Genomic DNA, 24172 nt, shown 5'->3' on the forward strand with positions numbered 1-24172 from the left:
CTGGGTGCTGCGTGGGTGGCGGGGGCTTCCTTCTGTTTTGACAACTAGTGTTACCTCACCTGAGTCTCCTTGAGCGCTGAGTTTGGAGTGTGAAATGTGAAACCCAAACAACTCCATTTTAGGATAGCACCGCCATTTTGAGTAAAACCCCCTCCCGAGGAGAGAAAACGAAATTTAAAGAGAAAGAAACTCAACGAGTCAATCAAGGGAGGGCAGGAAAGTCCCTCAAGAAAGCCCCTCACCTCCCACCAATCAGTAGCTTACAAGACCTCCTTAGTTAAAGAATTAACCAATCCCCTTAAGCTTCCCGCTTCCCCCACTATACGGTATAAAAATAGATCGCTGCCATCGCTCCGGGCTCTGTCCGCATGGCCGTTAGGTTGTGTGGAGGGAGTCCTTGCCCGAGCTTGTAATAAAGTTCCTCACTGCTTTTGCATCAATCCGTGGCTCCTGTGGTGTTTGGTGGGATTCCGCGATCCGGGTACAACATTTTGGGGGCTTGTCCGGGATCCCCCGGACCCTCCAGGACCCGCACTTCAGAGGACGAACGGCCGGTAAGCAGTAGCAGCAGCTGCATCTGTATCTGTAAGAGGGCCCCTCTCTGTAGCTGGACTTAAACCTAGGCGGACGCTCCGATACGGGTACAGCAGGGAGCAGGAAGAGACGTCTTCCAGCTCCCACTCTGTAGTCCCGTATATATATATATATATATATATTTACACATACACCTCTGATACACATCTGATATACTCTGTACCTTTTGTTCTTGGAATTGCACGCTCTGTTATTTGTATGGTGTGTTGTCTTGTTTGTTCATTGTGTTGTTACAGCCACGTGTTCCGGGAAACAAACTCACTCAGAAGGACAATGCAGATAGTGGTGTGCAGTTTATTACACCGGCGGGCCCAAGGCAGAGTCTCCTCTTAGCCAAGGACCCCAACCAGCATTTGTGAAAATCTTTTATACCCCATGTGTACGTGTCCAAACCCACCACCCCAAATTCCTTGAAACTTACATAAACAAAGGAAGGGTAAATACAACTACAATAACCCCATCATTCACATGTTATGTATTCAAACAGTTAATAATCAATAAGCCCGTGGTCACGTTCCAACCAGTTAATAATCGATAAGCCTGTGATTACATCCTGATAGATACGGAAAAAATTTATGACCTGTCCAGAGGCAGGGGTGATTATGGTATGTTTTCTCTTAGGTGATGAGTAACCTGGATACGATCTTCAAGGTTCCCCTGTCCGGAGGGGGTCTTCTCCTTCCATTGTCGTTCCCACAGGCACTAAGCAGAGAGTTCAGGGTCCACTGGAGAGTGGCCGAGCATGATCAGCATAGACAGGCCTGAGATGGAGTCCAGGCCCTATGAATTCCTTCTTCATTCCCCCTTCTTGATGCTCTTAACTCATGAGCATCATTCATAGGGATATATTGCACCCTGGCTCTCCAACTGCCAATTAGGGAGAATGACATCAACCTTCGGGTTACAAAGTTCATAATACATTGTAAAATTCAGGGTCCACAAAGCAGAACTATCAAGGCAACTATGACAGTGGTAAATATAGTTTTCTACCAATCGCCCTTCACCCAAGATAGGACCGAAGTCCAGAAAGGAATGTTTTCATTTGACATTGCTTTTACCTGGTTTTTCATGTCATCTAAAGCAGTTGATACATTGTCAGATAAGTCAGGAATGTATACACAACATTCAACCTTAATTATAGCACAGGTCCCTCCTTGAACAGCTGTATGTCCAAAGCCATTTTATTATGAATTACTGCTTTTCTCATTTAGATTTGCTCTTCATTTAAGGCTTGGATGGCTTCTGTTTTATCTATGAGGGCCTGTTTGTGAAATTAGTCAAGGCCTCTACTTTAATCATAATATTTGTTGTCCCTATAGAGGGTACGAAAAAGGCAGCAATATACTCATACCATTGAAACACAGATCTTGTCCACCTAGCATGTAAATAAGGTAGATTTACTGGGGCTTGCTATAGGTTAGGCTTTTGTTACACTGGCGTTTATATCAAATGTAGCCCCATGACCCGAGTCTATTGACTGTAGGTCTTACATCAAGAGAGCAAGGAGGGGTTATGATTGACAAGAGAGAGGAAAGTCTCTTTTTGTCATCCCAGAAAAGAGCAGAGTGATTTAAGATCTCCTTGGCAGAGCAGTGTCACCCACCAAGGAAGTCCATCCATCACAGACAGAGGCATAGCCCCACATACCCAGCAGTTGTAGGTGTTCTGGAAGTCTGCGTAGGAATGTGCCCATGAGACGAAAACATTGTCAGAAGTTAAATTCAAAATCACGTTGATGAGGCCAAGCAGCAGGAGTTGATTGTGTGGCTTCATCCTGAGGAGGGGCTAGTCCGGGATCTTTTCCTTCTTCTTAAGGATAGTCTTAGTCTCTCGAGGGTCAGTGGGGTCCCTCTGTGCAGTCCACTCAGCGTTTTCTGGGTCTGCGTGGTATGCTCTCTTCACTCTCATTTGATGGACCCAAGGGACAATACCTGCAACTTTAACTGCAGTAGGGGTAGTTAGAATAACATAAGGGCCCTTTCACCAAGGGGCTAGCAAATCATATTTCTAATTTTTGACCCATATTTGGTCACCAAGTGTAAATTCATGAATCTGTTCCCCAAGGGGGAATGGCACCCTTTCTTGTACAAACTTAGTTACCCGATTTATTACCTTACCCAGTTCCATCTGCTGTGAAATCCTATCCCCCCTTACCTGAGGCAAATTTGTTGACACCTGTTTTATTATGGGAGGAGGCCTCCCATACACAATTTCGTATGGAGAATAGCCTTGGGACTGTGGGGTCATCCTGAGTCTGAGCAGAGCCGTTGGAAGAAAGTCCACTCAGGAGCAGTCAGTTTCTCTGATCCACTTGGAGAGTCTCTTTAAGTGTCTGGTTGGTTCATTCCACCATCTCACAACTCTGGGCCTATATGCAGTGTGCAGTTGTTATTTGATGTTAAAGTTTTGCTTACTTGTTGCACTAAATCAGTCACAAAAGCCGGGCCATTGTCCGATCCAATGCTAGGAGGGAACGCAAATCTGGGAACTATCTCCCTAAGCAGGCACCGGGCTACTTCTGATGCTCCTTCAGTTCAGGTAGGAAAAACTTTTACCCATCCCGAGAATGTACATACCATGACCAGCAGGTAATGGTAGTATCGGTGAGGTTTCATGTCAGTGATGTCCACTCCCAGGTGTTCAAGGGGCAGCATGCCTTTCAGCTGAATACCTGGAAGTTTTTGTCTGAATACCCGAGAGGCAGCATTAACCTGTGAGCAGGCAGCATGGCCTAGGTGGGTCGCTTGGTGTGTTTGACTTACCAGAGTGTGTGCCAGCTCCTCCGGTACCAATAATTTGCCACTTGGCAATTCCCACCATCCCTTTTCAGTCTTGATGGCCCCTTCCGCTCTGGCTAACCTGACAGCAGTTGTCCTTGTTTTATCAGGCTAGTGCCATCAGTATATAGGACACGATTAGGGTCTGGAACCTTGAGCCCTTCTTTAAAACAAAACCCAGATACCTTACCTCCTCTTTGTAGATCTGTGCCTTCTTCTACACCCAGTAACCTGCTTCCATCAACAGCTGGAGCAGTGCATTTGTCCCTTTCCAGCATTTTTCCTTGGTCTCACGCAGCCAGCAGCAGGTCATCCCCGTATTGTAGGAACCAACATCCACACTCTTCCGGATGGAATGAGTCCAGGTCAGAAGCCAAGGCTTCCCCAAAGATGGCTGGGGAGTTCTTAAACCTTTGTGGGGGAGTCCAGATGAGCTGTTGTTCGGTGCTCCCGACTGGATCTTCCCATTCAAAGGCAAAGATGGGCTGTGACGCTGGGGCGAGGCGTATGCAGAAGAAGGCATCCTAGAGATCTAGGCAGGTGTAAACTTTAGTCCTCGGCGGGAGGAGGCTAAGTAAGGTATAGGGGTTTGGAACAGTGGGTTGTAAAGTCAGAGTAACCATGGTTTACTAGCCTGAGATCTTGTCCAGGCCTATAGTCCTGTCCTCCTTCCTTTTTGAGTGGCAGGCTCGGCGTATTCCAAGCTGACTGGCACTCTATTAGAATGCCAGCTTGTTTCAATCTACTGATGTGGGGCAGTATGCCGGCCCAGGCCTCTGTCGGTAGCAGGGTCTGGTTTGAGTTCTGTTATCACTGGGGCTTGATGTTTAGCCAGCCTGGGGGGAGTGGGGTTGTCTTCTGCCCAGACCTCAGGGAATAATTGAGTTAGCTCTCTCATGCTCTTTTGGCCCACCCGGTTCTTCCTTCAGAGGCTCATGCAACCTCCACTCATCTTGGGGGGGGGGGTATTGAGGGAGAGGGCAAATAAGTCATAGAGTCCGTCCAGAAGGTGGGCCTCTCCTCAGGGGAGAAAGTCACCTGTGCCCCTAGTATGGAGAGCAAGTCTCCTCCCAACAAGGGTACTGGGCACTCAGGAATGTAGAGGAATTCATGAATCACTTGGTCCCCCCCCCCCCCCATCTGACATTTTCTGGGCTGGCAAAATGATTTAATCATCTCTTCTCCCAATACCCCAGTTACATCGGTAGTCTTTGGACAGTGGTGCCACAGGTTTTGTTACCACCGACAGTTCTGCTCCTGTATCCACCATGAAGTCAATATTTTGGTCCCTCACCTATAAGGTTACCATGGGCTCTCAGGGACCTGATATCTCTGAGACCCAGCAGCCCTAGTTAATTTCCGGGTCAGCAAGCCCCACAACTGCGGGGGCTTCCTCTTCCTTCTTTGCCTTAGGGCATTCATTCTTCCAGTGGCCAAAAGCTCGGGCACACTGGTTTGGCTGTAATGGGTCCAGGGCCTCCCTTGGGACCAGTTGAAGGACTGTCCTGTCCCTGGGGCAGATGAGGTTTTCCGGTGGGCCTGAGATAGACTCCCAGAGTAGCAGCTTGCACTGTAAGTCTCTTGTCTGTTCTCTTTCGTTCCCTCTGGCTCTCTGGCAGAGCGCAGTCTCTGCTTAATTCCAGTGTCTCCCTCCCTTTCTTGTCAGTACTCACCAGGAGAGGGGCGTATAGCTTGGTGGTTCAGCTGGAGCTGTTTCCTGAAAGTGTTGGCCAGAGGCTTCTGTCACTGGGATCGGAGCCTGCCAAAACGGCGGCTCTACAACCTCCGGGAGAGCTGGCGGAAGAGCAGCAGCTGCTGCAGGAACTTCACATGGCCCTGCATAGGGCATTAAGGAGGCCTCCGGTCCTAGTGGAGCACTGAGAGGCAGGTGCCTCATTATCCAGCATGGGGGAGGAGTCAGGTCATCCCCGTCCAAATCCTATAGAATTTCCTTTTTTATCATCAGTCAATTTTTGTGCCATTAATATTTTTTCCTTTCCCTTCTGGATATAGAACCTTGTCCAAGGAGGGTCTCGAGCTAACTCTAGCCATGAGTCAATAGATGGATATCAATCCAGGTGTCCTGGCTCTCCTGTGACTACTGTATAGACCGCTTCCACTATTTTTAAGTTCACGGTGTTCTCTGGTGGCCATCCTGCTCCCATAGGGGGCCATTCGACCTCACAGAGTATGTGGAGGCAGTTAGGCTTCATCTTCACCCCATAGTATCCTCCAAATCCCTTCTTTAAATTTTTAATCATGTACTCCAATACAGTTGCCTTAGATTCACTTCCCCCCATCTTGCTTACCTTCTTGAACCTTCTACTACTTTTTTTTTTCGTTCTGTCTACGAAGTTCTCAGTACCCTAAGTACTTCTGATATTTCCACTCAATGACACTTAAATTGCCTTTCTGCCTCCTTCCTAATTGGGGTGAGAAGAGCCTTAACCTGCCAGATCCCAGAAGGAGAAGGGGGATCGGTGTGTCTTCACCTGCCAGTCAGTACAGCTGAACCAGAACATCACATGGTCCAAGACTGCTTCTCCCTTAAAGTCCATTCTGCCTTGGTGGGCCTGATCAAGTGAGGATGAAAACACAGATGGGTTAAATATCCCATGTCCCAGGGCATCTCCGGAAAAGCCAATTTATACTCACTTCTGTATCCCCCCTCCTTCTGGCCTAACAATTCCAAGGGGGTCAAGAATTTCACAACAGATGGGACACCTCCTAGGGGAGGGCAGAATATGAGCATACAAGGACCAGTTTCCTATCCTAAAAATCCCCTGGCGATCGCTTGGTAATAATTTTCCCCTAGACGGCGTGGACACACCTCCTAAATGACCTTCACAAATTTCCTTCCTAAACCCTAGCACACTCATCGACCTGTGGACCAAGCAATCGCTGCTGCCTGCCTATTCCAGGCTCCTGTGGGTCCCTGCCCCTTCTAGTCCCTCCCGGGGGGGGGTGATCAGGCCCCCTCTTCCACCCTACCAGGTGGGTTCCTCCTCACCTGAGCGCTCCATTCCCCTGCTGCCGTTTACTACCTGCCAAAGCGAAGAAACCGGGCGTTGAAAGGCCGAATTCTTCCAGAGGGGCGAGGCGCCTTCCCCCCTCTAGGAGATTCAAACTACAAAGCCTTGGGGTGGCCTCAAATGAGACCTGTCTCCTCAAAGTGAGGCGTTTCCCGGCCAACGCACCAAATGTTATAGCCATACGTTCCGGGAAACAAACTCACTCAGAAGGACAATGCAGATAGTGGAGTGCAGTTTATTACACCGGCGGGCCCAAGGCAGAGTCTCCTCTTAGCCAAGGACCCCAACCAGCATTTGTGAAAATCTTTTATACCCCATGTGTACGTGTCCAAACCCACCACCCCAAATTCCTTGAAACTTACATAAACAAAGGAAGGGTAAATACAACTACAATAACCCCATCATTCACGTGTTATGTGTTCAAACAGTTAATAATCAATAAGCCCGCAGTTACATTCCAAACAGTTAATAGTCAATAAGCCCGTGGTCACGTTCCAACCAGTTAATAATCAATAAGCCTGTGATTACATCCTGATAGATACGGAAAAAATTTATGACCTGTCCAGAGGCAGGGGTGATTATGGTAGGTTTTCTGAAAACTTAGGTGATGAGTAACCTGGATATGATCTTCAAGGTTCCCCTGCCTGGAGGGGGTCTTCTCCTTCCATTGTCGTTCCCACAGGCACTAAGCAGAGAGTTCAGGGTCCACTGGAGAGGTGGCCGAGCATGATCAGCATGGACAGGCCTGAGATGGAGTCCAGGCCCTATGAATTCCTTCTTCAGTGTGACTGACTGACGATGGCACAGACCCAATCTGGATGCTCTCCGCTTACCTTAATAACTGACCATTTCAAAGAAGTTAGAGCTCGAGCTCATAATCTGAGTGTAGAAATTAAAAAATCTCGGATGGTTATCTTTTGCAGTGCTGAATGGCCCAGCTTTAACGTAGGCTGGCCTCCTGAAGGGACTTTTGACTTAAGGACTGTCCGGAGAGTCTGAGAAATCATCCTCAGACCTTGAAGCGGACATCCAGACCAGGTCCTATATATCCTGGTTTGGGAAGATTTAATAGTCAGCCCAACCCCTTGGATCCAACCCTTTTTACCTCCACAGGCAGCAGCAGCCACGGAGATCCTAGTGGCTGAAGAAAAGAAAAAGCCTCCGGCTGCCCCCTCTGCCCCTGTTTTACAGGAAGATTCGACTCTTGATCTCCTTATCACACCTCCACCATATTCTCTCCCTCCTCCTATTCAGCTCGAACCCCCACCCCCCTAACCTCCTCCAGAAGCGGCTGGGGGGGGACCTGCAATGAACACCCGAAATCGTAGGGCCGCCTCCCCTGGGGGGCCTGCCGACTCTACTTCAGCAGCTATTCTTCCTCTCAGGGCTCTGGGTCCCCCTGATGCTGATGGAAATCAGCCCCTTCAATATTGGCCCTTTTCTACTAGTGATTTATATAATTGGAGGACCCAGAATGCCCCATTTTCAGACAGACCTAAAGAGCTTATTAATTTGTTAGAAACTGTTCTGTTTACTCATCAACCTACGTGGGACGATTGTCAGCAGCTACTCCAGATATTATTCACCACAGGAGAAAGAGAAAGGATCCAGCTAGAGGCGCGGAAACTGGTGCCAGGAGAAAGTGGGCAACCCACGGCTAACCCTGCGACGATTAACTCTTCCTTCCCTTTGTCTAGGCCACAGTGGGACTATAACACGGCAGAAGGTAAGGAGCGGCTCCGGGTCTACCGCCAGGCTCTGTTGGGGGGTCTCAAAGCGGCCGCTCGCAGGTCCACTAATTTGGCTAAGGTAGGCAATGTACAGCAAGGGAGAGAAGAGCGTCCTGTGGCGTTCCTGGAGAGACTGATGGACGCTTTCCATCAGTACACTCTCATGGACCCTGAGGCGGAGGATACTAGGTCAGCCTTAATGATGCATTTTATTAATCAGTCAGCCCCAGATATAAGGAAGAAGTTACAGAAGATAGATAGATTAGGTGAAAGATCTATTCAAGATCTGATGGCAGTAGCAGAGAAAGTTTATAATAACCGAGAGACACCTGAAGAGAAGCAGACTAGAGCCGCCGACTGGCAGACCCGAAATATGGCTCGCATTCTCCTGGCCGCCACCAGCGCCCAGCCGAACGAACGAGAGGAGAGATTGAGACAACTGGCAGAAGGTAAGCCGAAACCTAACCCCCAGGGAAAACCAAAGTTAGGACGGAATCAGTGTACATATTGTAAAAAAGAAGGACATTGGGTTCAGGATTGCCCTAAAAAGTTCAAACAAGGAACTAACGTTTTGGCTCTGGGGGACCTGAGCGACTAGGGGAGATGGGGCCCGGAACCCCTCCCCGAGCCCAGGGTAACCTTAAAAGTGGAGGGGACCCCAATTGAGTTTTTAGTGGACACTGGGGCTGAACATTCTGTCCTGCTTGACCCACGGGGAAAACTCTATTCAAAGACTTCATGGGTGCAGGGGGCCACTGGTATGAACAAATATTCATGGACTACCCGAAGAAACCTAGATCTGAGCACGGGCCGGGTATCGCACTCTTTCATGGTCATACCAGACTGCCCCTACCCACTGCTTGGCCGAGACTTGCTAACCAAAATAGGAGCCCAGATCCATTTCTCATCTGAGGGGGTGAATGTTACGGACCCGGCTGGTAGGCTGGTACAAGTTCTGACCATGCAAACAGAAGATGAGTACAGATTACACCAAGGCCCCTCCGAAGTAGCCCCTGAGGTTGATATGCATCAGTGACTTAATGAATACCCACAAGCCTGGGCAGAAACCGGAGGTCCAGGCTTAGCCAAACATTGGCCCCCAATTTATATTGAGTTAAAACCAGGAGCAGAGGCCGTCAGAGTCAAGCAATATCAGATGCCACAAGAGGCAAAAAGGGGTATTCGCCCTTACATACGCAGGCTGTTGGCTCAGGGCATCTTATGCCCATGCCAATCCAACTGGAATACCCCCCTTCTCCCAGTCAGAAAGCCGGGGTCCAATGACTACAGGCCAGTGCAGGATTTGAGACAAGTTAACTAACGGGTGATGGACATCCACCCCACAGTAGCAAACCCCTATACTCTTTTGAGCTCCTTGAACCCCAATCACCAGTGGTATACGGTACTGGACTTAAAAGATGCTTTTTTTAGCCTCCCCCTGGCACCCAAAAGCCAGAATATTTTTGCCTTCTAATGGTCAGATCCAGAAGAAGGCATTCATGGGCAACTAACTTGGACGAGACTACCACAAGGATTCAAGAACTCGCCCACGATCTTCGACGAAGCATTACATGAGGACCTGGGTGAGTACCGTGTCCAACACCCACGGGTTGCCTTGCTACAGTGTGTGGACGACCTTTTGTTGGCCACAGAATTCCAACAAACCTGTCTGGAGGCAACCAGAGACTTGCTGTATACTTTAGCTGAGCTGGGATATCGAGCCTCCGCAAAGAAAGCACAAATTGGCAGACAAGACGTTCATTCAACCTGGGATACATATTAAAAGAAGGACAGCGGTGGCTGTCCAAAGCTAGAAAAGAGACTGTGTTAAAGATCCCTAAGCCCCAGAGTCAACGCACAATTAGAGAATTTCTGGGGTCCGCTGGATTCTGTAGATTATGGATCCCAGGTTTTGCTGAAATGGCAAGACCACTATACCAGGCAACAAAAGAGACTATACAATTTGCCTGGACAGAGGAAATGAATAAAGCCTTCCAGGACATTAAGGCAGCCCTCCTGTCAGCCCCTGCCCTGGGTCTACCTGACGTCACTAAGCCCTTCTTTCTCTATGTAGATGAGAGCAGAGGGGTAGCCAAAGGGGTGTTACTCCAGAAACTGGGACCTTGGAAAAGACCAGTGGCATATCTTTCAAAAAAACTGGACCCAGTGGCTAGTGGATGGCCCCCCTGCTTGCGTATGGTGGCTGCAGTGGCCTTGTTAGTAAAAGACGCTGGCAAATTAACCCTGGGACAAGAACTGCAAATAACCCCTCATGCCATAGAGGGTATATTGAGACAGCATCCAGATCGATGGATCAGTAACGCTAGACTGACCCATTACCAGGGACTACTACTAAACCCTACCAAGATCATTTTTCAGCCGCCAACTACTTTGAGCCCAGCCTCACTCCTGCCAGATCCAGACCTGGACACTCCACTACATGACTGTGCTGACATCCTGGCTCAAGTATGTGGGATCCGGGCTGATCCAAAAGACGTCCCCCTTCCGGATGCTGAACTGACTTGGCACACGGATGGGAGCAGCTTCGTACAAAATGGACAAAGGGACAAAAAAAAATGCAAGATCTCATCAAAACTGCAAAGATTGTCATCAAAGACTACCGGGAGAAAATAGAGAAAATTGCCTCGGACTGTAAGGCTTGCCTGCTAACAAACCCAACCAAGACTTCAGGAGCAACTAAAGGAGCCAGAGAAAGGGGAACACGCCCTGGAGCCTACTGGGAAGTAGACTTTACTGAGGTAAAACCGGGACAATACTGATATAGATACCTGCTAGTCTTCATTGATACTTTTTCTGGATGGGTAGAGGCCTACCCAACAAAAAAGGAGACAGTCCAGGTTTTAACAAAAAAACTCTTAAAAGAGATCCTGCCGAGGTTCGGATTCCCTGCACAGGTAGGTTCTGATAACGGTCCCGCCTTTGTCTCCAAGGTAAGTCAGGGACTGGCGGCGGTTCTGGGGACAAATTGGAAATTACATTGTGCCTATCGACCCCAGAGTTCAGGACAAGTAGAAAGAATGAACAGAACTTTAAAAGAGACCTTGATCAAATTAACCCTAGAGACTGGTGGAGACTGGGTGGCGCTCTTCCCCTTTGCCTTGTTCCAGGTGCGGAACTCACCCTACATGTTGGGGCTAACCCCCTTTGAAATTATGTTCGGGAGACCTCCCCCTATTGCACCTAGTTTAAAGACTGATTTAACAGCTGACTTACCTGTTGATGCTCTGTTTTCCTCTCTTAGACTCCTCCAACGGGTGCACAAGAACATTTGGAAATGGCTAGAAGCCCTATACCTCACCAAACCACCGCCTGAACCGCATCATTTTCGGCCAGGAGATTGGGTCTATGTGCGAAGACACCACTCAGGCACCCTCGAACCACGCTGGAAAGGACCCTACTCCATCATCTTAGTCACACCAACGGCCCTCAAAGTAGACGGTATCTCAACGAGGATCCACTTCTCGCATGTGAGGCCTGTTGATCCTTTCACCCACATCCACAAGGTTCTGCCACAATGGAGAGTCTCCAGGCATCCAGACAATCCGCTCAAGCTAAAACTTCAGAAACGCCCCAAAAGAGTATCTCCCTCTTAAGGTACTTTGTGCTCTGGGCAGCCATCCAGGGACTTACCTCAGCCAATCCCCATCATCCGGTTAACATGACTTGGATGGTCTACAACCCTGAGACAGGAGAAATACTTAATTCGAGTTCCAACGTAGCCCCCAAAGGGACATGGTGGCCCGTATTGACCTTTGATTTATGTGTCCTGGCGGCCGACGGTAATGGCTTTGGTCCCCACCAACTGACCGACTTTTTTGCTCATGGCTCCTACAGCTTATTCACCCGCAATTGTGAGGGTAAGGGCCCACATTATTACGAACAAGTGCCTGTCTATGTCTGCCCAGGGGGAGGAAGGGATCAGACCCAAATTGATAAATGTGGGGGGGTAGATTCTTTTTATTGTGCCGCTTGGGGATGTGAAACTACAGGAACGGTCCATTGGCTCACCAACTCTGACGAAGACCTCATTCAGGTAAAATCACCCCCGCACACCCAAAAATGCCCCTCTCAGGGAGTATCATCTAAACCTGGACAATGTTTTCCATTACAGATTGAGTTCACAGATAAAGGGAAAAAGTTTACCAGGTGGGATTTTGGCCGAGCCTGGGGCCTCCGTCTCTACAAGACCGGATATGACACTGGAGTCCGGTTTGAGCTTAAATTAAAGCTGGGAACAAACCAGGTGATAGCCCCAAAACCTTCTTCCCAAGAGATAACCCCAAAACCTCCCTCCCAAAACCAAAGTCGGGATACTGGACCTACTCCACACACTCCTCCCATAGCAGACATGTCTCCACATACAGACCCCCTTATAAAGATGATATAGTTGACTCTGTAGAAGACCCATGATTGGGCCTTCCATAGGAACTAGAAGAGGGGGAAATGTGAAATGTGAAACCCAAACTACTCTATTTTAGGATAGCACCGCCATTTTGAGTAAAACCTCCTCCCGAGGAGAGAAAACGAAATTTAAAGAGAAAGAAACTCAAGGAGCCAATCAAGAGAGGGCAGGAAAGTCCCTCAAGAAAGCCCCTCACCTCCCACCAATCAGTAGCTTACAAGACCTCCTTAGTTAAAGAATTAACCAATCCCCTTAAGCTTCCCGCTTCCCCCACTATACGGTATAAAAATACATCGCCGCCATCACTCGGGGCTCTGTCCGCATGGCCATTAGGTTGTGTGGAGGGAGTCCCTGCCCGAGCTTGTAATAAAGTCCCTCACTGCTTTTGTATCCATCCGTGGCTCCTGTGGTGTTTGGTGGGATTCCGCGATCGGGTACAACAGGAGGAAGTCCTCGGCCTTTTTTTGCTCGAGGCCTACGGGCATCCCATTCACTTGGATACAGTAAGTGCAGTACAGATTATTCTCGCTCAGGCTACGGGCCTTGGACTAGGCCCTTCAGGATCCTTATCAGCCTTTGCAACCAAGACCTATCTGAACCATCATATGTGCAGCTTCTTACCCCTTTTCACTAGTCTGGAGGCCCATGGAAGCAAAAACCGTGTTTATATTCAGAGCTTAAAACAGCCTGGCTTATAAGGCGCGTTCAGTAAATTTAGCACTTTCTTGAAGTCAGGCACTAGACTTTTAATTCCAGTTCTCCCACAGGCTTCCGCTTTCATCATCTCCAAGTCACTTACTGCAGAGCAGCTAGAGATTTTAAATGAATCTGCTTATAGATCACTCCTGGCTTCCCTTATTTAGAAAAAAATCCAGTTCTTTACATAAAAGACCTACATTACATTATCTGGCCACCTACCTGGGACTCTAGCCTGTTCCTATAGGTCACGGAGACTCGAATTCTATTTAGGGCCTGTTAACTGACTTTAATATTCTTCTAGATCTTCATGAGGGTGGGGAGTGGCCTTGTAGGTCAAGTCTCAGCTCAGGTTATCAGTCAGGAACATTGTACCCAATCTAAAGTAGCCCTCTGCCACTCTTTTGGACAGATTACTGATTGTCTTCATGCCATTCACCATCCAAAATTATATGGTTTCCCCACCTCACCAGCTGCTTCACACTTGTTTTAACTCCATGAAAATGAAACTGGGTCCTTCCTAAAAACCAGGTTCCTTTGCAAAGCCTATTAATAACCTATCTAAAACGTTCCTTTTCTTGTCCACCTGTTTCCCTCGAGGTTGTGGAGTACCAAAGAAAAAGGGATTGAGACAGCAGGCCCTTGCAGGACACTACTGTGTATAAAACCCTTTCTTCTGTACCTGATTCCTTGTTTGTAGAAAGACTTGAGCCTCCTGGACCTTGTTCCAAAGAGCAGATCCAAACAGTTCCTAATGAAGGACATGAGGGAATGCAAAAACAAAGGAAAAGCAGTCACGGAATTACAGTTCAGGGACTTCCCTGGTGGGCCAGTGGTTAAGACTATGCTTCCAGCACATGCATGGGTTTGATTTCTGGTCAGAGAACTATGATCCTGTCTGCTGCACAGCAATAAATAAATAAAATTTTAGTTGACTTTGTTGTACACCTGAAACTAACAACACTGTTAATCAACTACAATTAAATGTAAAAAAAAAATGTATTTCAGTGATAAAACAGAGCCTCAGTCCCTCCTCATGGGATATATGTAATAATCTGATACAGATCTTTGAGTGCTGCAGGAACTAAAGCCCTCACCCAGGTGGAGGATGGTAAGTACCTTTTGAGAAGCCAGACTGGTGGGAACTGGAAGGTTGATGATTGAGATTCCTGGAACATCACCCTGTTACCTCACCACCAACCAGTCAGAAGAAAGATACACCTTACAGTCATCATCCCTGAATGATGCCTTTAAAAACTATTCCTTGAAAACTCATGGAAAGTTTGGGTCTTTCCAGAAGGAACCACCTGTTCTTGCATGGCCCATGCAATAAAACTTTCTCTCCTCCAAATTCGAATTTTTCTATTTGTTTTTTCTCACTGTTCTGCAAGCACCGGGACTTGGGTTTGTAAAAAAAAAAAAATGACACTTTCCGCCCCTTACTTCACAGGTGTGCCCACTATTCAATAAATAGATTCAATGACTTGAATGAGTTGGGTAAGACTTGGATTTAATATCACAGCTATTATTTCCTATATCCTATGACCACCCTTTTGGTCTGAGGAAGCAAAGCTTACATATAAAAATTCAGTGTGTCTCAACTTAGTTCAGTTCAGTTATGTTTGACTCTTTGCAACCCCATGAACTGCAGCATGCCAGGCCTCCCTGTCCATCACCAACTCCCAGAGTTCAACCAAACCCAAGTCCATTGAGTTGGTGATGCCATCCAACCATCTCATCCTCTGTCGTCCCCTTCTCCTCATGCCCTCAATCTTTCCCAGCATCAGGGTCTTTTCAAATGAGTCAGTTCTTCACATCAGGTGGCCAAAGTATTGGAGTTTCAGCTTCAACATCAGTCCTACCAATGAACACCCAGGACTGATCTCCTTTAGGATGAACTGGTTGGATCTCCTTGTAGTCCAAGGGACTCTCAAGAGTCTTCTCCAACACCACAGTTCAAAAGCATCAGTTTTTCAGCACTCAGCTTTCTTTATAGTCCAACTCTCACATCCATACATGACCACTGGAAAAACCATAGCCTTGACTAGATGGACCTTTGTTGACAAAGTAATGTCTCTGCTTTTCAATATGCTATCTAGGTTGGTCATAACTTTCTTTCCAAGGAGTAAGCATCTTTTAATTTCATGATTTCATGGCTGCAATCACCATCTGCAGTGATTTTGGAGCCCACCCCCCCAAAAGTCATCCACTGTTTCCCCATCTATTTGCCATGAAGTGATGGGACCGGATGCCATGATCTTAGTTTTCTGAATGTTGAGCTTTAAGCCAACTTTTTCACTCTCTTTCACTTTCATCAAGAGACTTTTTAGTTCCTCCTCACTTTCTGCCATAAGGGTGGTGTCATCTGCATATCTGAAGTTATTGATATTTCTCCCGACAATCTTGATTCCAGCTTGTGCTTCCTCCAGTCCAGCGTTTCTCATGATGTACTCTGCATGTAAGTTAAATAAGCAGGGTAACATATACAGCCTTGACGTACTCCTTTTCCTATTTGGAACCAGTCTGTTGTTCCATGTTCAGTTCTAACTGTTGCTTCTTGACCTGCATACAGGTTTCTCAAGAGGCAGGTCAGGTGGTCTGGTATTCTCATCTCTTTCAGAAATTTCCAGTTTATTGTGATCCACACAGTCAAAGGCTTTGGCATAGTCAATAAAGCAGAAATAGATGTTTTTCTGGAACTCTTGCTTTTTCGATGATCCATCGGATGTTGGCAATTTGATCTCAACTTAAGGGGTCATTTACAATAACTTCTGGTTACTTTCTCTCTCCATTTGGTTTCCCTCTGTACTTCCAATTGAAGGTATAGAAGAAAGAGGAGAAGGAGCAGCAGAAATCATCCATCAGTATAGTTTTATACCAACTATTTAGAATAATTTTTTATATTGATAATATCCTATGTTGATGAGGTTACAGAAAAACTAGTACACCCAAACTGCTATTGAAAATAAATAATGATGTCTAAGTGTTTATTAAGCTGTTACTAAGTGCTGCATACATGGTTCATTTCATTTGGTCCTCACGGCTCTATAGGATAGGAACTACTATTGCTCCCATTTTATGGATCAAGAAATTGAGGCTTAAAGAGTTAAACTATAGAAAGAATATGTTGACACAATCTTTTTAAAACAATTTAGCAAGTGATGTATCAAAACTATATATCATTTATATTCTTTATCCCAATCATGCCCATCTTGTAAATTCGTTTTCTGGATAACTCAAGAAAAGAGCTACATTTACAAAGACTTTCATCACAGCAATAATCTTAAATAGTAAAAAAGTAGAAACAAATGTCAAACAACAGATCAGTTTGTAGGACAACATGATAGGATACCATATGGTTACTAAAAGAATAATTATGAAGACTGATGAAATATGGGGAAATGTTTTATGATATATTAAATTTAAAATCAGACTGAAAATGAATATACAGTATAATCATTTAAAATATATACATTTGAATAAGAACCAGAAAAGGATAAATGAAAGTAGTTGTGTCAAAAATGTGGGCTTTATATGTTTTTTTCTTTCTCAAATATTTGCTTTAAGGTGATTACATTATTTTTTTGTTTTAAATTAAAAAATAATACCCATGATAATAAGAATAGGTAGAATGCTGAATTATCCATATATGTGCTCTGCTGAACAACAATCTTACTAAACCACTGAATTTATGTCATGACATTGATCAATACAAGGCATTAGAGGATACCAAAAAAACTTGAGAAATCCATTTGTAGAACAGGTTTAATGAATTTGTCAACAATTTTGAAGATTCCTGGTTGATGTCCAGTGAGGATCTGCCTGAACTCTTCTCCATGTCATGTTCCACCTGCACACCCAAACTTCAGGTTAGCAGTTTTGATCAGTCTATTTAGACACCGATGATTTTCTAGATCTGACTTGGTCTTACTTTTGAATGAGATGTGTTTCTTTCAGAGAAGCCATGTTTATGTATCCAGCTTCAGAATTCTGTGAACACGAAAGGGACTTGAGGGCCTTGGGGTCTGCCACTGCTTCTTCTAACCTCTGTTCTTCGGTCTCTTGAAGACTTTCAGTGCACTCTGCTGAACCCGTTCCTGAAAAACTAAGAAGGGCCTTATGTGAGGACCACATAAAATGGATTCTTTTCTACCTTAAGTCAGGATTCTGTCAAGTGTGAAGGTGAAGTGGCAGCAAGGGGAGGAGGAGCTACAAGAAGATTTAGATACTAAATATAGAGAAAATTACCTCTAAATACTATGCTTTCTCAGGCCAGCAACCAGAACTAGCTAGGCAGCCATGACTCTCAGGCATGCAAATGATGGTCTTGATTTTACTAACCTGGAGTTTGGTAAGTAAATGATTTTATTCAATACTTCAGATTCACGGATGTCACAAACAGTTGTTTCCTTAAAAGAAAGGATGAGTATTAAATTATAATCATAAACCATTGGTGATATGTATTTTTTTATACATATTTTTGGTTAAAAGTGTAATCACCTCACCTCATACCTATTAGACTAACTATCACCAAAAAAACAAGAGATAACAAATGCTGGAGAAGATATGGAAGAAAGGGAACACTTCTGCACTGTTCATGGGAAAGTAAATTGGTACAGCCACTGTGGAAGACATATGGAGGTTCCTAAAAAATTAAAAAGAGATCTACCATATGATCCAGCTGTCTTACTTCTCGGTATGCACCTGGCGGAAGTGAAATCACTGTCCCAAAGAGATATCTATATTCCATGTTTAGAGGAGCTTTATTTACAATAGCCAAAATATGGACAACTTAGGTGTCCATGATGGACGCATGGATAAAGAATATGTGTACCATATAATACTATTCAGCAAAATGAAAAATTTTAAATAAGGAAATCCTGCCATTTGTGACAACATGAATGGACCTTGAGGTCATTGTGCTGAGTAAAATAAGTCAGAGAGAAAGACAAATACTGTATGATCTTAAATATACTTGGAGTTTAAAAAAAAAAAAAAACTAACCTTCTTGAAATACAAACCAGATTTATGGTTGTCGGGGATGGGGGAATTAGGTGAATGTGATCAGTGGTATGAACTTTCTCTTGTAAGAGAAATAAGTTCTTGGAACATAATGTAAAACATGATGACTACTTAAAAGCACTGCACTGTATGTATTGACAGTTGCTAAGAGAGTAGAACTTAAAAGTTCTCGTCATGAGGAAAAAAAATTGGACCTATATGAGATGATGGATGTTAACTAATCTTACAGTGGTGATCATTTTGTAATAAATCCATATAATAAATCATTATATTGTATACTTTAAACATAAATGTTATATGTAATTTATATCATCAAAATTGGGGGGATTTAATCCCTACTATCTATGGAATATTTGACAATTCTACATCTCATACTTTTAACAACAAAAAACCAAACAATTGGATTTAAAAAATGGGCAGAAGAGCTAAAGAAACACTTTTCCCCAGGAAGACATATAGATGGCCAACAGGCACATGAAAAGATGTTGAACAACACTTAAATTACTAGGGAAATGCAAATCAAAACCACAATGAGATATCACCTCATGCCCGTTAAAATGGCTGTTATCAGAAAGGCAAGAAATAACAAGTGCTGGCAAGATGTGGAGGAAAGCAAACCCTCATACACTGTTGGTGGGATTGTAAATTGGTACAGCCACCGTGGAAAACAGCATGGAGACTCCTGAAAAAACTAAAAGCTACCACATGTTCCAGTCCCACTTCTGGGTGTTTCTCTGAAGAATATGACAACAGTAATTTGAAGAGTATATGTGGACTTCCTTGGTGGCCCAGTGGTTAAGCATCTGCCTGCTAATGCAGAGGACACAGACTCAGTCCCTGATCAGGGAAGACTGTACATGCTGGGGGGCAACTAAGCCTGTGCACTCCAGCTGCTGAGCTCATGGGCCACAGCTACCGAAGCCCACACTCTAGAGCCCCTGCTCTTCAACAAGAGAAGCCGCTGCAGTAAGAAGTCTGCGCATCACAACTAGAGAACAGCCTCCCCTCACTTCAACTAGAGAAATCCTTGCACAGCAATGAAGACCCAGGGTAGCCTATATAAATATTAATAAATAAAATTTTTTTAAAAAGAAAAGCTATGGCATTAATAACAATAGTCAAGATATGGAGACACCCTAAGTGCCCTTCAATGCATGAATGGTGGATAAAGAAGACTATAAATATATAAAGATGAAATCTTGCCATTTGTAACAACGTGGGTGAACAACAAGGTATTATGCTAAGTGAAATAAGTCAGAGAGAAAGACAAATACCATATGGTTTCTTCCCTCGCAGCTCAGTTGTTAAAGAATCTGCCTGCAATGCAGGAGACTTGGGTTCAACTTCTGGGTCAGGAAAATCCCCTGGAGAAGGAAATGGCAACCCACTTCAGTTTTCTTGCCTGGAGAATCCCACGGACAGAGAAGCCTGGCAGGCTACAGCCCATGAGTCTCAAGAGTCTAAAAGGACTTGGTGACTAAACCTACCTTAATTCACTTAATGTGGAATAATATGTGAAATATGTGGAATATATTGCATATGTGGAATAATATGCAAAAAAATAAACAGATAGATACAGAGAGCAGAGTAGTGGTTACCAGAGGGGAAAGTGGGTGAGGGTGAAATGGGCAGAAGTGTTCTACTGTTATGGTGGTGAATAGAAACTATAAATTTTTGGTGGTGAGCATGCTGTAGTGTATACAGAAGTCAAGGTATAATTGTTATATACCTGAGACCTATATAATGTTATAAACCAATGTTAGGGTAGGGTAGGTAGGTTTAGTTGCTAAGTCATGTCTGACTCTTGTGACCCCATGGACTGTAGCCTGCCAGGCTCCTCTGTGCATGGGATCTCCAGGCAAGAATACTGTAGTGGGTTGCCATTTCCTTCTCCAGATCTTCCTGACTGAGGAATTGAACCTAGATATCCTGCATTGCAGGCAGATTCATCACCAACTGAGCTACAAGGGAAGAAACCAATGTTACCTCAATAAATAAAATTATTTTTAAAATAACAAATAAATGCCAGACTTTCTATATTAGTGCTTTTCACTACTAGCCTGATTTTATTTTTTTTTAATTATGAAATTATGATAACACATTTATAGGAGACCTGGAAAATACAGAAAAAGTTACATATAACTGCTAGCCTGTTTATTATGTCTACTTTTCTACATGAATAACCTCATATTAGCTGATGTAATCATTCCAATATATTTACCTAGGTAAGCTTTTACTTAATACTCTGGTAAACATTTTCTGTCCCTTTGTAACATAAAAAAAGTTACCTGTTTTGAGCTCCATGATCTTTTAAATTTTCATTTATTTATTTGTTTACTTTTGGCTGCACTGGGTCTTCATTGGTTTTTGTGTGGGCTTTCTCTGGTTGTGGCAAGCGAGGACTACTTTTCATTGTAGTGAATGGGCTTCTCACTGCAGTGGCTTCTCTTGTTGTGGAGAACAGGCTCTAGGCTTCAGTAGTTGCAGTGTTCCCTACACTGGCAGGCAGATTTTATCCACTGCGCCACCAGAGAAGTCCTCCATGACTTTAAAAACCAAATATTCTTTCTCAGGAAAATATAGACCAAAACAGACCAGAGAAGTGGTCACAGAGCATATAAAGACCATATCAGAAACTGGGAGTTTTACCCTGAAGACTGCAGGAAGTTCTTGCACAGCACTGAGTCTTCTGCTCAGACTACATGTATTTTCTAAAGACCCCTTCAGCTACAGACTAAGAACCACAGGACTTATAAGACAAAGGCTGGGAAGATGGCAGAGGGGAGATGAGACATGTCTTTCCATGGCCCCTAAACCAATAAGCAGGATCTACTGTGAAGTATCCTGGGAAGAAAGGCCTAGCAGATGATATAAGCCAGGGAAGAAAGCAAGTAGGCTTCATCCTGGATTCAGAACTCAGCTCTGCTTACTGAAGTCCCTCTGGCTGACTCGGTCACCAGCCAGACCCTGGATCTCATCTGAATGTAGACTATTGGCTGCATCTCTCTGGACTTGGCTACTTGCCTGCCAGGACTTTTGTAACATAATTGCATTTCTCTGACTCAGATGTTCTCCTTAGACTTAACTCCTTGCCAGACCAGACTAGCTTCACTTTACCTTTCTGAGCCTCAGATGGGCTCATCTCTCAAGATGGGGATAGAATAATACAAGGCAAACAGGGCAACTGAGAAGGAGGCATATGTGTGTGGACATTTAACATCCTTTCATTCTCAAATATCTACGGAGCACCTGTTCATAGATACAGCAACGTATGAGATGTAACCCTTTTCCTCCAGGATGTCACTGCTGAGATGATGAGAGAGAGAAGTGAAAAGGCAATGACAGTACAGTGTGTTAAGGAAGAGGCTGGGAGGCATACACAGAGTGCTTTGGGATCACATTGGAGGAGCCAGTCGAACAAAAGCTGACCCGATGAAGAGCAAGTTGGTCAAGAGCTATGTCAAGGCCTGCTCCCTGGGTGTGCAGCCAGTGAATCTCTGCCATAGTCCACCAAGGCCAAGTTCAGGCTACAGCTTCATGCAGAAGGTGAAGGGAAGAGAAGACAGCAGCCTTACCTCCCCTCTGTGGGTCTGGATGCTCTTTATGATATGCTCTAGGAGATCAACCTCTTGTGTGAGCTGGAGACTGTTTTTCTGTAGCTGCTTATTTTCTTCATCCAAGACAAGTACTCTAAGGATGGCATAGATCAGAGGCGTAACTCAACATTTCTGGATCATCCAAAAAACTCTCTTCCACTTCCCACTAGCTCTGGGTCTTAGCCCACTGCCAAATTTTAGAACCAACTTTGCCAGAATAATTCCCAACACATTCCAAAACCAAGTGAAAACGAGTAAGCTTCTGGCTTATACACAGTCATTAAATAGAGAATAGAGACACACTCTATGCAAGAATACGAAAGGCACAGTTCCAGCCCTTGAGAAACCTAAGAAATGATATGATCACATTTAGAGGCGGGACTCTGCATCCCTTCTAACATTGTAGCCACACGGCCTGCATCTGGTTCTGATCTCAGTCACCCCGTGTTTTTATTTCAGTAGTAGTAGAAGTAAAAACAGTAGCAGCAGCAGTATTAGTAGCAGCAGTAGCCATTTACCACGTACTTGCCGTGTATGTGGGCACTGTGAACTATCTATACAGCACATGCATGCTAAGTTGCTTCAGTCATGTCCAGCCGTTTGTGATCCTATGGACCATAGCCGCCAGGCTTCTCTGTCCATGGGATTCTCCAGACAAGAATACTGGAGTGGGTTGCTATGCCCTCCTCCAGGGGATCTTCCTGACCCAGGGATCGAACCAGCATCTCTTATATCTCCTGCACTGGCAGATGAGTTCTTTACCACTAGTGCCACCTGGGAAGCCCATCTATACAGTAAACACTTAAATCTTTTCATGTATTAGCTCCTTTAATCCTCACAACGAGCCCATGAAATAGATGCTGTTATGAAGCCTATTTTGCAGGTAAGGAAACTGAGGCTCAGAATGGGGAAAGTAACTTATGTAAAAAGATAAAACCAGAAAGTCATACAGCTGAGATGCCAGCCTTATTCTCTCTCAGTCTACCTTGATTCCGTAGATGCCAAAACATGAACATGAGTGTCAACACACATAAACGGGATGGACCAGGATGAACACAGCTGGGTCCTTGGGAGGCAATCCTGCCATGAAAGAGCCTATCTGAATGCCCAGCTTACCCTCTCCATGATACTGTTCTCTTTAATTTTACAACTTCTGCCACTTGTATGAACTGCTAAAAACACCCAAATAGCAGAGAAACAATTATGAGACAAGTCTGCAAACTCAAAGGACCACCTCTGGAATGATCTCTTTGTGGAGGGAGAAATATCCTCTTTGTGGAGCTCACAGGTCACTGCGGCAGGCACCCACCTGCTCTGGACAGAAGATATCATCCACTTGTTGCTGTTAATCAATGTTTCTTGTTCTGTGACCTGCTCCAGAAGTTTCCTTTTTTCTAGGAGCAGGATATCATTTTGGGTGGTGATTTGGTGCTGGAATGCCTTTTCCTAGAGATAATAAGTCCTCATAATTACCCCAGCAGGAGAAAGAATTACACATTTAAGAGCATCAGCCTGTTTCTAAACTCAACAGTAAATTGTCTTGCAAACATCTTTTCTCCTGTCTTCTTAGTCTGTCTTTACCTGTTTGCTGACATTGTCAGCTAGACCATTCTCCTATTTATCTTGGTTATTTTATGCTATGTATTTGTTTTGACATTTATTCATTCTTTTGGGTTAAGTTTTTTTAATGTTTGAACACTCAACTTCCAATAAGGTCCCAGTGCTCTCTCATCTGTATTTTAATTCTATAGGTATCAAGTCATTAACAAATACAACTAAATTCTCTGAAGCTCCATACTGAGAAAGATTTCCATATAACACATTTCCATCTGCTTTGTAGTTACAGTCTTTTTAAGGTGAAGGAAGATGGGAATCTAGCCACCTCACTTGAAAACCAGCATCAGGGTTTCGGTTGCTTGGCATGTCAGCCAGGTATCGAGAGTACTCTTGCAGTGATGATGCTGAAATGATTTCTAGCTTGACATCATGTTTCATTTTCTACCAACATCTTCCCTGAAAGCAATAGCTAGTGAAGTTATAGCTAAAATAATACAGGATTACATTTTGTGAAAAAAACACTAACATCCTTACCTTGAGTCAGCAGATATTAGTAAATATCACAGTTGGTGAAGAGCTCAGAAGCTCACAAGCGTAGAACTGCCCCTCTCCCTTCACCAAGGACCTGTTAGTGGTAACAGGTAAGTGCCTTCTCCTATTTGTGTTGGTTCCCACCTTCATTTGGGGGATGGGCATGAATGGGAGTGTAAGGAGAGTAAGGACCTCTGGCAGATGGGTGAATCAC

The 24172-nt window shown here is 44.8% G+C and overlaps 2 protein-coding genes and 1 long non-coding RNA gene across 3 annotated transcripts in view; 2 read left to right on the forward strand and 1 right to left on the reverse strand.

Annotated features, from left to right (window-relative positions):
• The first annotated feature begins 121 nt into the window (after nucleotides 1-121).
• On the forward strand, nucleotides 122-12950 carry LOC136153304 (uncharacterized). The gene is made up of 2 exons (XR_010660386.1): nucleotides 122-554; nucleotides 11396-12950. It is a non-coding gene; the product is annotated as an uncharacterized lncRNA (long non-coding RNA).
• Nucleotides 7712-12950, forward strand: LOC136153358 (uncharacterized). Its single transcript, XM_065915098.1, is given in 2 exon segments — nucleotides 7712-8575; nucleotides 8732-12950. Coding segments are annotated over 2 exon segments (2049 nt in total). The 3' UTR covers nucleotides 9917-12950.
• Nucleotides 12951-15534: 2584 nt separating this feature from the next.
• Nucleotides 15535-24172, reverse strand: part of CCDC30 (coiled-coil domain containing 30) — a 117382-nt gene continuing 108744 nt past the window's right edge. The window contains exons 16-20 of the mRNA XM_065914991.1: nucleotides 23180-23316; nucleotides 21850-21964; nucleotides 17594-17661; nucleotides 17184-17357; nucleotides 15535-16055 (exon numbers count right to left, since the gene is read on the reverse strand). Of these exons, the coding sequence (XP_065771063.1) occupies nucleotides 16028-16055; nucleotides 17184-17357; nucleotides 17594-17661; nucleotides 21850-21964; nucleotides 23180-23316 (522 nt within the window). The 3' untranslated portion in view covers nucleotides 15535-16027. The remainder of the gene's footprint in view (nucleotides 16056-17183; nucleotides 17358-17593; nucleotides 17662-21849; nucleotides 21965-23179; nucleotides 23317-24172) is intronic.

The sequence above is a fragment of the Muntiacus reevesi genome, chromosome 1 (genome assembly GCF_963930625.1).
Source record: "Muntiacus reevesi chromosome 1, mMunRee1.1, whole genome shotgun sequence".
NCBI lineage: Eukaryota > Metazoa > Chordata > Mammalia > Artiodactyla > Cervidae > Muntiacus > Muntiacus reevesi.